The sequence below is a fragment of the Hydra vulgaris genome, chromosome 03 (assembly GCF_038396675.1).
Source record: "Hydra vulgaris chromosome 03, alternate assembly HydraT2T_AEP".
Lineage (NCBI taxonomy): Eukaryota > Metazoa > Cnidaria > Hydrozoa > Anthoathecata > Hydridae > Hydra > Hydra vulgaris.
Genome location: NC_088922.1, coordinates 29,165,744 through 29,185,333, shown reverse-complemented (window position 1 = coordinate 29,185,333; position 19,590 = coordinate 29,165,744). Strand labels below are relative to the sequence as shown.

General features: G+C 27.5%; 1 protein-coding gene across 1 annotated transcript in view; it reads left to right on the top strand.

Moving 5' to 3' along the window:
• Window positions 1–19,590, top strand: part of LOC100206938 (sperm-associated antigen 17) — a 200,071-nt gene that overhangs the window by 97,130 nt on the left and 83,351 nt on the right. Inside the window, exons 10-15 of the mRNA XM_065792894.1 lie at window positions 5,119–5,592; window positions 5,878–6,170; window positions 6,350–6,465; window positions 8,240–8,617; window positions 11,273–11,832; window positions 12,910–13,137. Coding sequence (XP_065648966.1) covers window positions 5,119–5,592; window positions 5,878–6,170; window positions 6,350–6,465; window positions 8,240–8,617; window positions 11,273–11,832; window positions 12,910–13,137 — 2,049 coding nt within the window. The remainder of the gene's footprint in view (window positions 1–5,118; window positions 5,593–5,877; window positions 6,171–6,349; window positions 6,466–8,239; window positions 8,618–11,272; window positions 11,833–12,909; window positions 13,138–19,590) is intronic.

The window sequence follows — 19,590 nt, the reverse complement described above, 5'->3', positions numbered from 1 at the left end:
CTCACAGAATGTTATTAAGCAAAGCAATAGAAGAAGTAGTTCTTTATGATGCTAATCTTTTTGGAGAAGGGATTGACTATCTAACCTTTGAAGCTTATAACAATTCTATCCAGTAGAACTTTTGAATTTTTAATAATAACAAACTCAGCTTTTTTACTGCATGACAATATTGTGGACACAAGGTCCAAAAATGCATTATAAATATAGTCGGACCTGCTCTACCTGCCAAGCTTAGGCCACTCTCCATTGTTGTAAGGTTTCATCTATTTCTCTTTTCTACAAGTACTCATGGTTGCTGCAAAGAAAGAGCTATCATCAACTAAAACTCAACTAAAACTTGTTTGACTTAACTAAAAAATTTCTAATTTATAAATCCCAAAAGCAAAAAAAACAGCAGAACTTAGTGCATCTTACTTGAATTCCAAGTAGGGAACTACTTTCTGATCAGCTCACATCATTCGCTGATGCTTATTATAATGTATTGCATTTAGAATATCTTTCAGATTTTTGTAGGTTTCCTACATGAGCATTGAATATGCAACCGACATAAATGGCCAATTGGCTGATTGGCTGATTGCCAATATGTAACATAACAAAAAATTCAAAAATTTTTAAAAGCTTGAATATTTTTTTATACTTTCGTATTTTTAAAAGCTTGAATATTTTTTTATACTTTCGTATTTTTAAAAGCTTGAATATTTTTTTATACTTTCGTATTTTTATATGTTGCATATTGTTCATGTATAGGAACTACAGTGACAATGTTCCATGTACTTATAAGTTTTAAATCGTTCTAAATTTTTACTGCTAATTTAAAGAAATTTTTTTTTTTTTAGAATATTAAAAAACAAAAAATGTTGATAAGACTTTAAAAAAATCAGTTGATATTTAGCTAAACAACAGGGCACACACACTCACATACACACACACACACACGCACATATATATTGTTTTAATACTTAACATGTAAATTTTAATAGAGAATTTGTAACTTTTAATCTTGATGCTTGCAGTTTATTATGATCTTTAGTCAGCATCACATCTTGGACCAAATGAATTAATTTAAGTTGTGAAAATAATTGAGGTCTGTCATAATTTAAATCTGATGCTGATCAAAGGAAGTCATTATATTTATGTACATTGCATAGGTCATTGTCTGTGTATACAGCTCAGCGTGTATTTCTTCAACCAAGAAATCAGGTTTCTTAAGTACTAGTATTGAATATGAGTGTGGTATTGGACAATAAGTGGATTCAACATTTGAATATGATGAACTTTCAGTTCTATGGCAATAAGAGAATAATTAATGCAACAAAAATAACAATCATTGAAATGATTTTATGGCTCATTTCAGATCTTATTAATACCAAATAGCGTGGAGTAGCCAGTATTTAACCAATGGCTTAAATGAAGAATAGCTAGTGCAACACTATTGTGGTGCCTAAATGGCCACATCTACTTTTGTATCAAAATAAGCATCATACAGCCTTCAAATATGTTCATTAATAGTACATTACTTTATTGCAGTATATTTGCTGCATATATAACAAAACTTGTTTATCTCTTTTTTACGGTCTCAATATGAGCGGGTAGCCATTTTATCAACTATCTACAACAAACAAGGTACACAGTTAAATTAAACACTTATATGCAATTTAATTTAAATTCAAATTTCATTTAATCAATGGCTAGTTCATTGTTGGACACATTTTATACAAATTATAGATATCAAATTGGAGGGATGGGGGGGGGGGTGATATGAACACTGGGCTAGTCATATTAGCATACATTTAAAAATCAAAAGCAAGACAGGTGACAAGGCAAGCATATACAAATTGTAAATACAAAAGCCTTTAACACTTAAAAAGACAAAAAGCTGCAGTGTACATGAAAACACCTGTTCAAGAGATAAAAATATGTGCATGTTGGATACATGCTTTACATTGCATGTAAAAATATATTGTTAAACTTTGTAATTGGATTTAGGGAGGCCATTTCAAGCCTTGATTTTGCAAGAAGTTCCAAGTTTCTTATTTTGATTTTTAGAAAAGATTGTCAGATAAAAAATTTAGACTAATTTTTTTCTTGCCCAATTGCTTGCGCAATTCTCTCAATTGCTAAACTTGCTTATCTGCCATTCTTGGATCCTTCGCATAACTACTACCATCACCATAGCATTAAATTTCACTCTTTTCATACCTCACAATTCATTTGTTCCCATAGCAACTCAATTGGATTGAGGTCTGGCAAATGTAGCGACCATATCATAACTTTGATTTCATTACAAGCTTCTTTTTTTACCATTAATTTGTACAGTATTTGAATGAATGTTTTGGGTCATTATCTTGTTGCATATTAAACCTGCACTTAGATAGACACTTTCCACATGATATAGCATTTCTACATAATATCTTATGATATCCCTTCTGTTTAAGAATTCTATTAACTTTCACAAGATTACCAACCTGGTTAGAAGCAAAACAGCACCTGAACTTTCACTATGTTTGACAGTAGGTTGTATACACTGTGAATGAAATTTTTAAATGGCTGTTTGTCTCACATAAATAGGTTCCAAAAACAACAAATTTGGATTTGTTTGTCCAAATACATATTGCAAGTCTATCTCTCTCCAATTTTTATGAACTAGAGCCCATTGAAGCTTTTTTTTTATTTATTGCTTTTAAAAGAGTTTTTTGAATAGCTGTTTTACCATTCAAGCAAACAGTTTTTAAGTGATGTTGTACAGTCTCTTCTGAAATAATTTTATTATGAGTGGCATTGAAATTAGATGCTATTTCTTGAGCTGTTAATTGTCTATTTCATCAGAAAATTTGTCTTCAGCCTTTTATGTTTTGCAGGGATGTCCATTTCTTTTCCTATCTTTAGTAACAATAAATTTTTTATTTGCAATATTACATTTAAACTGATAAATAGTATCACTAATTGTTGGTTGCTGTACTTTCAACATTTTTTGAATATATCTGGTCAACCATCATTTGCCAAAGTGACAATTGCAGAATGTGTTTCTAGTGATAAACTAAAATTCTTTGACATTATAATATTTTCTAACTTTTTAATATCTCAAAATAATCAAAGTGTATATTTATGTTGGAAATTAAACGAGTAGTATTAAATTTAATCCATCAATAAAAATACTTACTAAACTAATTTATTAATTTAATTACTGGTTAAAAAAACCAATGAAATTAAATATTTTTGAAAATTAAGATTTTGGGATCAAGTTAATAATTAACCCCTGGTGACAAAAATTTAGCACAAAATAAACACAGACAGTAATAGTACAACTAAAAGTTTAATGATCAAAAAATATTGTACAGAATATTAAACAATATATTAGTTTTTTATTTTCGGGACTGCAATAATGATTTCTCGCCATTACGACGTACGGCATCAACTTTTTTGTATACATGTTCACACATGCCTTGTACAAGATTTTTATCAATTTTTTTTAAACAAGAATGGATTTTTTTTGCAGCTGATCTTCACTTTCAGCTTTCCAATTGTTTTCATACACATAGCCTTTAAGGATTGACCAAAAACCTTCAATTGGTCGTAATTCTGGGACACATGCTGGATTATCAAATTTTGTTACATAACGGATATTTTTCTCATCGAGGTAATTGGTCACACTTATAGCATAATGTGAAGAGGCCAAGTCAGGCCAGAATACATAATTACCATCACTGTGATGTTTGTTGATAAAAGGAATCAATGGTTTGATGATGCAATCATTTTTGTACACTGTTTGGTTAATTGCCAGTCTCGCAGGAACAATATATGGTTTCAAGATTCCACGAGGGGATATGGTAATCCACACAAGAATTTTTTTTTCAAATTTGCTTTTGCGCTTATATTTTACATTTTTTGGTGCATTTTTTGCGTCATCTGAGTAAAATCCAACATTCGAATTTTTATTTGTATGTTTAAATGTAAAATAAGACTCATCGTCAATGACAAAGTCGCGGTTTCTGAATTTGCGACAAATTCTTCCACACTTCAGTTGCAACAGCTTTAAATGTTTCTCAGTGCAATCAGGGATTTGTTTTTTCTTAAAATAACAAATGTTTGTTTTGTTTTTTATTGTTTTTACAATGTAGGAATGATCACACTTGAATTTATTTGCAATTTTTCTTGTTGAAGTTCCAGACCGGTTGTTCAAAAGACCTTTCAGGCGATTGATGTTCCCAGCAGTCATAATTTTTGGTTTTCTGCCTGATCCAGGCTCACGAGACTTTGGCTCATTTTTCTTCCACTTTGCCATATAACGTTTAATGGTTCTTTCGGGGTGATTAGAGGCAACAAAATACTCTACGGTGCTCTTTGTTTTAGCGTTAGGATGCAAATTACAATAGTTGTACACTTGTTCAATTAATGTAGTCGACTTCATTTTTCGATAACTTTTTTATTAATTAATCTAAGTAAACAAAACTTTCAGTAAAAGATAAGTAACACTTTATGAACAAAATAACTAAAAAATTAAGACTGGATAATTAAAATAATTTTAAAATAACTCAATAAGTTTTAGCTTATCAAAGATTGTGCCAAATTTTTGTCACCAGTGGTTAATAAGTATAATACAAGTAATATAATAATATAATATAAGTAAGTATAATACAAAAATGAAAAAAACATATTTTGTATTATATATATATATATATATATATATACAAGTATATATGTATATAAGTGTATATATGTGAATAAAAAAAATATCTTTATATTATCATGTGTGATATTGTATACTTAAAAGAGTACTCAATAGATAAACTAGAGCTATATAGATATATACTATATAGCTCTAGTTTATCTATTGTTACTGTTACCTGCAGTACCAGGAATTAGCTAAATGCTAATGTTTATAATATATATTTGTTTATATTTATAATTATGTATATATATGTATATATATATATATATATATATATATATATATATATATATATATATATATATATATATATATTATTCATAGAGGCAAATTTGTCTGAAGTTTTTCCTTCTTCCCCAAAAAATTATGATATATTAGCTACATTACATTAGTTGTATATAACTAATTCTATTAAACAAAGCTATTTTAAGGAACTAATTTTATTTTAGGTATACTGGAATAAGAAACAAGATATTGCTCAAAAGTCTCTGATTGTGTATTATGGGGATAAAGCTAAATTGGATCTTATAAATGTTTGCAATGAAGAAATATATTTTTTTAAATGTGAAGAAAGAATGAAAAATGTTCACCCTTATGCCAAATTAATGGATTATTCAGAATTTAATGAAGAAAAACTAGTTAAGATTTTAACCAAACGAAAGCAGCTTTTTACCCATTGTTCCAAACAAGGCATCAATGAAGATGTATTTGAGCGTGCTTTGTGTCAGTATATACTTGAATCTTTGCCACTTCAAACTATGTCAGATATAGTGATGGATTCTTATAATGAAAAGGAAAATGAAAAAGGATTATGTGCTTTTGACTATCCGTATAAAAATTCACTACTAGAACCTAATACATTGTTACGGAATTTAGATGATCATTGTTGGCTGGAGAAATTTGAAGCAAGTGTTTTGTATCAGGTTATTTTTTATTTTGTTTGTTTTTTAATATGTATTTTACTAACTAAATATAATAATATAAATATAATAACCCTGTTAAGGTTACTGTTATTGTTTTATAACATTTTCAGCATGGTCAGTGCAGCCAAGTTATTTAAATAACTGTTCTGAAGTCATTGATAAATCAAAAATTACTTTTTAAAAACTAATAAATTTTTGCACTATGCTTTATATCTCATTTATTATTTGAGTTTTTTTTTTTCTTTAGTATAGTGTGTATAATTTACTTGAAACCTTAACTTTTAGATACTTGATAAGTGCTCTGAGTTAAGGCCTTATATAAAAAAGTATTATTGTCGTGGCAACAATAAGTTATTGTTGGTAATGTATAATCCTTTTAATGAAAGCTTGTATAATAAAATTTCATGGAATGGATGGCTGCATTCAAATGTTGGTTTTAGGAGTTATTTACACAGTGTTGCAAATGATATTAATGAATGGGTTATAAAAAAAAAAAAAAGTTTATTTAATAATAAAGAAGAGCAAGTTGATAAAACAAACATTATGGTACAAGCAGTCCCTCCAAAATATAAAAGCAGGTTAAAATTTAACTGATTTATTAAATGCTTTTAAAGTGAATTAATACTCAAAATTTGGCTTGCAGTCTTTTAACTAAAGTTTTAATAATATATATATATATATATATATATATATATATATATATATATATATATATATATATATATATATATATATATATATATGACATACTATTTAGCTATGGCTTAAAAACAAGAATCGAAATAAATACCGAAAATCAACTTATTAAAGATGTAAAAGAATTAGAAGTATCTAAAAAATTGCCGAGCCAATCTCCAGAGTTAAAAAAAGCAGGTTTTTCAGATAAAATTTTTTAATTACATAAAAAGTTATTTTAAATTATATTTTTGTCAATTACGACTGAAAAATTGACCTTAAGCCATTTTTGGAAAAGTTGATTGATATGAGTAGTTGCTCCATCTTGCAGAAATATCTGATTATCTGATATCTGAGATCTAAATCCAAACACTTAGTTTCCATACTTTATAACTACTGAAAAACTTTTTTGATATAAACTTTGTGGTTTACTGTTTATTTGTCCAAGATGACCAATCCTTTCAAACAGTCACCTATCTACACCATTTAAATTGCTGAAATCTTTTATAATACTTTTTTTCACATAATTCTCCACAGTTTTTAGCCCGGTTCTCTTTTTTTTTTGCATGGTATAGACTGTTAATGCCAAACATCTGTTCATCAGAAAAAATAATTTAAAATAATAATTTTTTTCCTGATTTAAACAAGCTTTTACTTTGTGAAAAGTTAGTGGTTGACCAAGTGAGTAATGAAATTCCATAGTACCTTTATTTTTCATCATATTGTGTAACATCTGGCTGTAAAAATATTATACAATTGAAAAGTAACTGAACCATTTAAATCATTAAAAAGCTTTGATGTGTCTTTTTGTTACTTAAAAAGTTTTTATTGTTTAATAACTATTAAAAATAAACATCTTTAATTTAATTATGATAAATTAAATTTATAGAGAAAAAAAAGTTAAAATTGGTTTATTTTTTTTAATTAAAAAAAGAATAAAAACGATAAAATCACAAATGTTTGAAAAGATAATTAAAAAATAAAAGCACAATATACTTTTTGAAACACTTTTTTGTGACAAACTTTTTTAATTTCTTATTTTTATTATTTAGATTATTTATTATTAAGTTTATTTACAATTATACTATTTATAACTTCAGGTTTTAAGATTAATTGAAAGAGATCAACAAGAAATTAATATTTATCAAGTATTGCTTGGTATTGTTTCAGACATTTCTTTAATTGATCCCAATTTTTTTCTTCCTAATTTTGTTTGTGTGCTCACCTGCTTTATAAACAAATGTGTATTTAAAATGTGACATGTAAACATATTTGATGATTACAAGAGAAAATTGGTCAGAGAAAATTCTTATATTAAAAACAGTCACAGAAACTATTAAAGTTTAATATAAAGAAACTTTGGCAATAGTAGAAGTGTTCTGTTTTTCTTTTTATTAATACTAAACATGAGTTTTAAACCAAAACTTTTTATTAATAAAGTTTTGTTTAAAACTCATGTTTAGTTTTCAGTCAAATTTTTATATATATGTAGTATAGTTAAAAACATGATAACTTTAAATCTTTAAAAACTTTAAAAACATGATAACTTTAAAAAATATATTTGAGAATTTGCAAGAACTTCTAGATCAATACGATTTTTAATACTATTTTTTTGTAGGATGATAAAGTTATAGAATATTAACAAAATTTTAAATCAATAACTTTTAGTATTTTGGTACAATAAATCTTGAAATAGTTTTTAAGTTCACACACCACAGTCAACCTGTTGTGTGTGATTTCAATTTTATGAAAAGGTAACTAAGAATGACAGAAGTAATATAATTTTCTATTATTTTTTAAATAAAAACATGAAAACTAATTTTATTGAAAATAACAGAATATTCATCGAATAATATTACTTGCATATAGAAATCATATAACAAAATTTTGAGTAAAATTTATCATGATTTTAGATTTATAAAAAAATTATTATATGTAAAATCATTATATATAAAATAATTATTATTTACAGGTTCAAAAATGGATAAATTTTCAGCTTCAAAAAGGAAAACAAGTGAAAATCAACTAAGTAAAATAAAATCAGCTAAAAATATTGAAGAACATAAACTAATAAAAGATACAAAAAAAAGTTATGATTTTGATGGTTATAATCTTGGTGACGCACTGCTTCATTTAAAATCTGAATGCATTTATATGTTTCCAGAAAGTAGTTGTTGCATCAAATTAGAAAAACAAGTCTTCCTTAATGGGAACACTTACATCAACATTAATGTGATAAAAGATGACAATAATTTTTATCTGGAATTTGTTAACCCTTTAACTGAAATAGAAGCTTCTGCATTAAATGAAGATATGTCAAACACAAAGTGCAGTAACTTAAGAAATTGTGGTACACATTTTTATATTAATACTACTAATTGTTACATTTTTTGTTAAGTATATATAATATGATTGATAATATATAGTTAATTATTTTAAAAAGAATAGTTTTTTCTCATTCATTTTAATGAAAGTAACTAAAAATGTAAACTTCAGATATTAAACTGTCTAACCTTTATTTTCTAAATTTATCATCCCTGTTATGCACTTTTTTGCTAGCGAATATGAATATATATAAATAATGTATTTATATAATTTTATATGTGGTAGCAATTGGGTAGTAGGCTAGTGGTAAAACTTTTATGTAGTATCAATTTGGTAGTATGCAAGTGGTAAAACTTTTATGTGGTAGCAATTCGGAAGTATGCTAGTGGTATAACTTTAAGCTAACAGTCAAAAGGTTTGAAGTTCAAATTCACCCTACACCTCTGGAAGTACTATGCTCAAATAAAATTCCCCTGGCTTGGGGCTTTTGGTTGAGTAAAGGTTAGAGATGGTGTCTCAATAAAAATACTCATCTCGGGAAGATGTTAAGTGCACCCAGCAACTGTCGTGTAGAAGGCCTCTTAGACAAAGACTTTAGGAGTAAGCAGAATAATTCTGTTGACCAGCCTCAAACCCCTTTTTCATCTATTAGGGTGGCATAGATGTAAACTTGTGTTACTTTGTTTCCTGTCACTGGATGATGAATGCTTGATCTTCTCGACTTATAGATTTTTGCTTTTGCCTCCTTGATAGTGGCTATGCACCTCTTCCTGTTATCTCATAATGAGGGTACAGCTTGAAAATCTGCAAGACAACATATACTATTTTAAATGATTGTTCATATTTTTTACACTCCACCCTTTTGAAATTTTTCAAAAAAATTTAACGTTTTTAAATTGGTTTTTATTTCCCCAGACACAAAATATGTATCAAGGCTTGATCAAAATTACATTGTTTTTTTTTAAAATATTTTATTAATAAAAATAAATATAGTTTAAACTCAAGTCTCCAACACTTGTGAGAAATACATTGTCAACTCTTGGTATTATCAACTCTTAAGATGTCACTTTCTTTAAAACAATGTTATTCAGAAGTTAGGCTCTATAGACTTCAATAGAGAATCTTCAATAGCAATGGTAGATTTAACATTCCATTTCTCATTCATGCGACTGATCTTATTACCTCTCTCAAGGATAAAGCAGAACTATTTGCAATGAACTTTTCTTTATTTTTTTGCTTGTAGTCCAGACAACATTCCTGTCATAGTCTTACAAAAGTGTTCTCTAGAACTCTCTTCAATTTTCTCCAAACTATTTAATCTGCTGGAAAATGACATCTATGGTTTCAATTTTTAAAAACTCTGGAAACCATTCTGACCCCTCCAACTATTGTTTGATCAGTCTTCTATCTGTTGTTAGCAAGGTCTTTGAGTCTTTGACCAACAAATTTCTAACAACCCTTCTTGAATCAAATAAGTTACTGTCAGACGATCAATAAAATTTACTCTCTCTCTACAACTGACTTGCTTACTGCTGTGACTGAAAGATTTTATCATGCATTAGATAGAGGTGGTAAGGCTAGGGCTATTGCTTTTGACATATCTAAAGCTTTTGATAAAGTTTGGCATGTTGGTCTTCTCCACAAGCTTGCTTCATATCATGTATATGGCCAACACTCTTCTTCTTTTCCAGTAACTTCTAGGGTCCTGTTTTGTTTCTTATCTACATTAATGATCTTCATGACAACCTTACATCTAGAGTGGCTCCATTTGCTGATGACACATCTTTATACTCCTGTCTTGACAAAAGTCTTAAAGCTAGCATTGGCTTGTAATTTTTAACTTAACAAATTTTTAAGTTATTCACTGCAAACAACTAGCAATACTGTTGACATTTCTATATTAATGAGTGGCTACCCTCTCACTGAGTCCTCTTCTTTACATTTTCTTTGATTATATTTCACTACTGACCTCTGAAGCTCGCTATTTTTATTCGCCATTTTCTTACTCCTGATATCATTCTCTACTTCTACAAATCTCTTATTCATCCCTGTAAGGAGTTCTATTATCATATTTGGGCTGGTTCTTCTAACAATGCTCTTTTTTCTTCTAGATAATGTTTAAAAATGTATTGTAAATATTGTTGGACCTACTCTATCTGCCAAGCTTGAGCCTCTCTCTCATTGTCATAAAGTTGCATCTCATTCACTTTTCTACAAATACTATCATGGTTGCTGCTCAAAGGAGCTATTATCTACTTGACTTGACGTTCAGCAAATTCTCATTTTATTACTGTATCTGTCCCTGCATGCTCTAAAAACTGTTATTCGTATTATTTTCCTTCACTTCAACCCTTTGGAGCTCTCTTCCATCTTCATGTTTTCCTGACTCAAGCAACCAACAACTTTTCAAGTCTTCCGTCAACCGTTTTCTTGCTCATTATATCTATTCTAATTTTCTTCTAGTAACTCCCAACTTTATAGTGGTTGATTGCAGCCTTGTTGGGAGTGAATCAGAATAAAAAAATAAATAAAAAAACATATTTTTCTTTTAACAAACTTAATCATTATAGTCATTTTAATAGATGTTTAATAAAAATGACTAAGTTGCTTTTATTGTTATTATTGTATTTAAATTTACTTTTTTGATTATATTTTAATAATAAAGCATTTGTGTTATTAGATAAATTTAACTCAAATGAGACTGCAAAGCTTCCTACTCTGCCAAAATATCAAAAAAATATCAGTTTGTATTCAGTGTTTAAAGCAAGATTTTCAGATGGATTGATCTTATCGATAAGTTCATCATTTTCTCAAGAACTTAATACTATTCTTAATAAATTAGAATCTTCTAAATTAGAATCTGAAGTAATTGATAGATCTACTTCAACATTAAATCTAAAAATTTTAAAAACAAAACAAAAGTTAAAAGAAGAGGAGTCTGAAGAATCTAGAAGAGAAAAAGTTTATTTATTTAAACTAGAAGAAAGAAAATGTCTAATAAAAAAAATTATACAAGAACAAATGTTTTTGCAGAATTTATTTTTTACAGTTCCAAACGGTTTAAGGGTTATTTTTTTACATAATGCTTTGATTGAAGATAATAATATTGTAGATTGTTTGAGATACCTTACTGTCAGATTGCAACATATACCGTCAAGCACTAAGATAAATAAGTTAGAACATCTCAATGAAGTATCTGAAGTTTACCGATGTGTTACAGATGATGGTGCTGTTATTAAAGTGAGTTATCACTTTTAGTTTAAGTACCATAAATATATTTTTTTTGGTTATTGTTTTTCTGAATGAAACGTAAGATTGACCCTTTAATTTGTTTATGAAAAGCTAATGTTAAAACAAAAGTTATAAAAAGCTAACGTTAAAACAAAAGTTACACCTAAACTGTAACTTTTTGTTTTAAAATTTTCATTTACTTTGTTTTTTTGTTAATTTTTTTTTTACTATGACTTTTTTTGTGCAGACTTTTTGTAACTTTTATTTTTATTTTTTTTGATATCTGAAATGTCAGATCCAAGTTTTTTTCATTGACTTAAAAGACATATTCGAACTTTCAAGAAGATTAAATAATATTTAGAATTTCCAAACATTAATTACTTTTGTTTTCAACAAATGTTTTGTACATACATTTGATTCCACTTTGAATTTAAATTTATTTTAAACAGGTGTTTTGTACATGTTTGAATCCTGTTTGAATTTAAATTGTGGTTACTTCAACAGTTGCTACAGTAGCCTGAGCTATTATTATTTCAATGTTTCTAGCTTCAAAAAATTTTTTTTTAATTTGAATTTTCAAAATTTAAAATTTTTTTTTTTCAATTTGAATGTTTAAAAAAATAGTGTTTTATTTATTTTTAAACATTCAAATTGCAATTTAATTTTTTTTTGTTAATAATGGACACCTTAAACTATTCAAAGTTTTGTTTATAGTGTACAAATAACTTTATGGAAAATATTTTTTGCATGGAAAATGAGTAACATTGTTAGATATACAAAAACTATACTATAATTGAAATTGTTAGATTTATAGTACGCAAACTTTACTATAATTGATATTGGATTATAGTGAATGAATAACACAAAGATTGGATTTTTGTTTATTTATTATTTTTTTAAATATATTTTTGTTTAAAATTTCGGTGATAGTAATTAAGTAATGATGTGTAACTTCACTGTAACTGTCATCTAATAATCTTCTACCAAGATTTAGTAATAATTTTTAAAAAACCTTAGTGATTTGGTCAAATGTTGGCTTTATATTTTTTTGTAAATAATATACACAATGGTTGAAATTTGTTTTAGTACATGAGTAACACCATGATTGAAATTTTGTATCCAAATGGAAAAATATTGAAATCTGCTTCTGTTCTAAAGTTTAATGATGATCAATCCACTAGAGAAAATGATATTGATCTCATTGATTGGTATTATACATCAGCTTCCGGTGAGCGTAAATTTATGAACAATCAACGCATTACAAATATTAACACACTTTCTACATTTACCGTGAACTGTTTAGAAACCAATCAGGTTATTTTTACATATTTGTTTTGCTTAATAATAGTATTTAAACATTTATAGCATACTTTCTTTTACAAGATTGTGACAAAAAAATATATATAGCCTGTTTTTTTTTAATTTTTAACATAATTTTTTAAAAATTTTTACTCACAACAAACCAGATTTTAATTTGATGACACATAAAGTTGTCATCAAATTAAAATCCAGCATAAATTTGTGCAATACCTTTTTAAATAAGTTAGGTCTACACTACTCTTAAATAGTTATTGTAAATATGTTAGGTCTACACTACTCTTGAATAGTATTGTAAATATGTTAGGTCTACACTACTCTTGAATAGTATTGTAAATATGTAAGGTCTACACTACTCTTGAATAGTTATTGTAAAAAGTTGTAACTACTCTAAAAAATATTCGAAATGTTTTCACTGTGATTAATAAAATTTATGGAGTATATAATTTTTAGAAAATTTAGTTGTTTTTTTTACAATCAAAAAATATATTACAGACATATATGACATAATGAAATAGCAATCAGAAGAAGCAGTAGCAATGTAAGTAATAAAGAGACAAAAAGATTTCACATCTTTTCGAAAATGAAATTTTTTCCCATTGTTTTTATTACTTTTAAAAGATATATATCAGGAAATAATTTGTTTAATAAATTTTGCTCGTGAGTAGGATATCCGTTTTATTAATATTTTCTAATTAGTTAATTTCAAATATGTAAGGGATGGTTTCCTTTGCTTGTTCACTAAAGGAATGTATATGATGTCAGGCCTTGGTGGGTGCGGAGCTGAGAATTCATTAAAATTGTTTATTCAATAAAAAAACTTCTTGTTAAATACAAAATTTAATTTTATACTTGTCACAAGCATATGCTGTAGTGTTAATGTTACAAAAATATAACAAGAGTTGTTTATGGCAATGTGAAAAACAATTTTTGCAATAACTGTGCCTTTGAAAAAGCATTGCAGTTTATTATGCAATTATTGGTTAAATTCAAAAATAACTTTTCTGTTTTTCATCTTAGTTATAACGATAATGGTTTTCTTTTATAAATAACTTTGCGAACTTGACCATATTGTCATTAATATTATTGTTATATTGGCTGTTATGCAAAAAATAGCAAAAAAAACAGCTGCATTTTGTAAGCAAAAAAGTCAGTCTGAAACTTGAACTTTGTCATTTTATTTGCACAAGAAGTTTTAATTTTTCTAATCATTATCTAAAAATAGAAAAAAAAGAAAGTGGTTTATATTTATGAAAAAAATATACCTTTTTAAGAGCCATTAACTGCTCTTGTAAACCACTTTAGGGGAGTGTGAGCGAGAGTTAAAGCTCTTGTTTCCCACTGAGGCCTGTGATATGTAACTTTACTGTAACTGTCATCCCATAATCTTTTGCAACTGGTTTTGAAGATACTTTTCTTTTTTATCAATTACATTCCACAGAAATTCATTGGAAATTGTTGTTCAATGGGATCAGTTGTATCAAAAAAAATTTTCCATTAGTAATACAATGTTAAAAAATTCAAAACCTTCAACAAACAAAAAAAGTTATCTGTTTCTGTTTTTTTTAATGCTTTGGCTTTAATCATGGTTAACTAATTGTTCTGCTTTATGCTTTGAATCTTGTTTTATTAGCTACCTTTTTGTCTTTTGTATTACTTAATTTTAAATTTGATTATTCTAAAAATATGCCTTGCTTAATATATATATATATGCTTAATATATATATATGCTTAATAATATACTCAATAATATACTTAATAATGTGCTATGAATTATTAATTTACATGTTATGTGTGAAAAAAACAAATTAATCTAATAACATCAATTTGCTAATAATCAGTACTCCACTTGCTATGTAATAAAAAAAAAAAATCTAATAACATTAATGTGCTATGAATTAGTACTTTACTTGTTATGTGTTTATAAAAAATCTTAAAACTATAATATGCTATGAATTAGTTCTCAAGTTAATTTTCAATACAAAATTAAATCCCAACCTCTCTGTTGCTAGTTAAGATACCTGTAGTAGCAGTGTAGAAAGAGGTAAAAAACCTTTTTGAAAAGTACAAAGTAACAATACTAATTCAAAGCACATTAATGTTATTAGATTTATTTGTTTTTTTTTAAACAGTATAAACACTCTTTGTTCTTGTTTTTATGTGAACAAGTTTGTTTAAATGAACTAATTATGTCTAAAAAATAAGCTTAAAGAATACTACTTTAGAAGCATTATTATTATGATAGTATTATATGTTAACAGACTCTTTGACAGTTACTAATGAACTCACAAAAAAAAAAAAAAATTCAACACACAAAAATGTGTTGAATTATTTTGTTAACATTTAAAACAATAATGTGCTATGAATTAGTTCTCAAGTCAATTTTCAATACAAAATTAAATCCCAACCTCTCTGTTGCTAGTTAAGATATGTTAACAAATTAAACATAGTAAAAGATTTTCTAATAAATATATATTTATCCAATAATAAATTTTAATCAATTGTTTTCCTATTTACAAGAATACAACCCAAAAATCCCAAAAGCTAAACAAAAAATATTTAGAAATAAAATCTGCAAGTTTAAAAAAGGAAAACTTAGCATGACTTTGAGCTAAAATTGTGGCTAAGATGCTGGAAAAGATTTAGCTTCTTATTACACGACTATTTTTAAATAGAATTAAGCCATACGTGTATTGACATATGTGTCAGAGTTGAAATTTTATGACAAGATCAGAAAATGTTTAATTTTCAAAGAAACTTTTTGATGACGATTACTAGAAAAAGAGTTATTTTTCTTCCAGTGTTTGCCACCACCACCCCACTCCCACCCTTTCAAATTTATCTACTAGCTCTATGTTTATAAGATATTCCTGTATCTTAATAACAGAGTGAAAAAGAAAAAAATACAATTAGATTATAAACAACATTTTTTGAGTGATTATCCAAAAGCTTGTTTAAAAGATGATTAAGGATTTTTTGCAAAAGTTTTTTTTCACAAAAAATCCTGTGCCTTTTAGTAAACAACCGGGGCGGGTATTTGACCTGAGCCAAAGCCGGGTTTATGGCTGGGGCTGTATAAATGTTGGTGCATATTGATATAATATATAAAAATAAGTTTATATGCACTGTTTATGCAGTCCTGTCCATAGAACCGACCTTGGCTACATTCAAATACCAGCCCCGGTTGTTTACTAGTGCCTTTATTTTTAAAGTTATAATCATCAAATTTTCATCAGTTATAAAGTCAACATTAGAGATTTTTTAATTAAGATTTCAAAATTTTCCTGCAATTAATATTGCTCTGTATGTTTTTTAGTGACAAAGACTAGGTCGCATAGCAAACACTGGGTGTTTTACCTTAACCATATTATAAAAATTAATATTTATTGTTATATAATGTACTAGTATATAAAAACATAGTAGTTATCTGTCTGTCTGTTATTGGACATTTTTGTTTTTCTAAGGTAAACTCAAAAATGTTACATAAAAAAAAAGTAAAAAATGAACTTTGTTTGCACGTGTTCTTAACAAAAATCAAAATTAAAAATAATCAATTTAATAAAGATTGATGGTCATTTTAATTAAAAAAAAAAAAATCTTTTTTAAATATTAAAATAACAAGCTCCATTGCAATTTATTTGACATCTTTGACTTCAAATTAAGGTGTACAACTTTTGAATTGATATCACAAAAATCAGGTAATTTAATTCATTTAAAATTATTTTTTTATTTAAATTGTTTTTTTGTTGTTGTTTTAAAATTGTTTTTATAATTGTTGTGTTGTAGCATTTGTATAAAAGCTATGCAATAGGCGTGTACCCTGCGAACTATGTAGTGCCTATATATATTGGGCTATTTAAAAGGTGCATAACAGGTAATGTAATAGTTATATCTTAGAAAAATAAAAAAAATTACAGTCAAATTAAAACTTGCACTAATTCTTCCTTGCAATTGCGCTGGCTGTCTAAATTAAATTAATGCGGATAACTTTTGACTTAAAATTGTTAAATTAAGTAATGTATTTAATTTAAATTTTTTTTACTTTTATGGGCTAGATACTTATGCAGTTGCTATGTAATGTTGTTTATGTAGCTATGTTGTGGGACACAGACTTTATAGTAGCTATGAGCTGCGTATGAAGTAGCTATGAGCATGCTATGTAGAAGCTATATAACAGGTTATGTTGTAGCATGTTGTATCATAGTTATGTAGTGGGTGGGTAGCCTGCAGACTATGTAGTACCTGTATGCTATGTAGCAGGCTACATAATATCTATATAGCGGTTTATGCAGTAATTATGTCCTAGAAAGAATAAACAATAATTAAATCTAATTTAAAGCATCAACTAATTTTTCCTGCGATTGCGCAGGCTTTTTTTCTTTTAGTTGCCCCAAGAAGTTTATACGACCTTATCACAGAGCAAGAAGTTTATACGGCCTTATAGAAAAGCATTTGAAAGGAAGTGAACGCCTCCTTCATTACCAATATTATTAAACTTGCCAAGTGGTGGCAATGAACCACGGTTCTCTAGTTTCTGCAACCATCATGCTAACCACTGTGCTACCACTGCTCATAAATTTACTACGGCTAAAATTAAATAGGGCTATAAATTAAGTACGGCTATAATAAGCTATAAATTAAATACGGCTGCTCATATTTTTACTAGTTATTAAATAATATTTAATGTTATTTTTTAACAAATATTATAATATAAATTTACAATAACATGTATATTATAATATTTAATCTTATTATTTTAAAACTTATGTAATTTAAATTGAATTGTTAAAAATTTGAAATGAACATGATATTTTAATAAGAGAATATAAAATAAAGCTTATTAACTTTCTTTTTAATTTGTAACCTAAAATTATCTGTATTCTACAACTGGTGTTTATGTTTTTTTTTTTTTAAGTAATTCATTAGCCACACTTCAAAAGCTTGTATATTAGGAAAACCTTAGTATTTTGTTTTAGTAAGTTACAAGCTGAAATGTGATAAATTCTTATGTTGCAAAATGGATTGGTGTATTCAGTACAACCAATGGTAAATCATTAAGTAAACTAATCAAAATGCAAATTTTACCCAAATAATTACAATATTCTATAAATCAGATTTCATACTACTATTTATCCAAAGCACAAAATATGTATCTATTTTATTATTTATAATTAGAGTTCTCTTTGAAAATATTTACCAAATTAAAAATTTTAAAAGATTACATTTGCCTTGAAAAAAAAAGCTCAATAACTATTGCTTTACTTTGAATAAAGTTATTGCACACATAATAAAAAGACGTGTCAACTGTTTGTAATTACTAAACTACATTTTACTGATTTCTAAGTTCTTATTTAATAAAATGTCTGTTCAGTACAACTTTACCCTATATAGGGTACTGGAACCTCATAGCTAAAACCTTATGGTTATGGTTGTAGAAGTGCATAATTTAAAGGCTAGATAAATTACTCTTTTAAAAATTCAATCAATCAAAAAAAAAAGTTTTTAATTAAATCAGATCAGCTCAGATCATGTAAACATATTTGTGTCATATTTATTTCTTTGTTAGTAAACTATAAAAAAAATTCATGTACACCAATATGGTTAAACAATTGTAATTTAAGTATAGATTTTTGTAATTAAGTCAGCAACAGAGTTTTAACCAAAAATTGTTATTTTATCAAAAACTATTTACTTACCTAAAAGCTTTAAACACACACACGCACACACACACACACACACACACACACACACACACACACACACACACACACACACATACATTAAAAAAAAAATCATTAAACATTTTACTTTTGTTAGACAAAGAAACTTTTACAAAAAGTAATTTTTATTATTTATTTGAAAAATGAAATTTCTGAAGTAATTTATCTTCTTCTTAATAATATATATAAAGGGCAATGTGTGTGTGTTTGTTTGTTCCCTATAGAAATCCGAACCGCCGGACCGATCTCGATGAAATTTGGCATGGGGGTAGTCCTCGAGGGGGAGAAGGTTCTTAGCTGGGTTTTGACCCCGTACGCTGACCCCGGGGGTCAAGGGGGGACCATTTTTGGGGCCCATTTTTGTGTACAGATATCAGGTAAGCCAGTTTAAATATTGGCCCGGGCAACGCCGGGTAACTCCAGCTAGGTATATATAAAGGGCAATGTGTGTTTGTGTGTGTGTTTGTTTGTTTGTTCTCTATAGAAATCCAAACCGCCGGACCGATCTCGATGAAATTTGGCATGGGGGTAGTCCTCGAGGAGGAGAAGGTTCTTAGCTGGGTTTTGACCCCGTACCCCGACCCCCGGGGTCAGGGGGACCATTTTTTGGGCCCATTTTTGTGTACAGATATCAGGTAAGCCAGTTTAAATATTGGCCTGGGCAACGCCGGGTAACTCCAGCTATCTTATCTTCTTATCTTATCTTAATCTTAATATATATAAAGGGCAA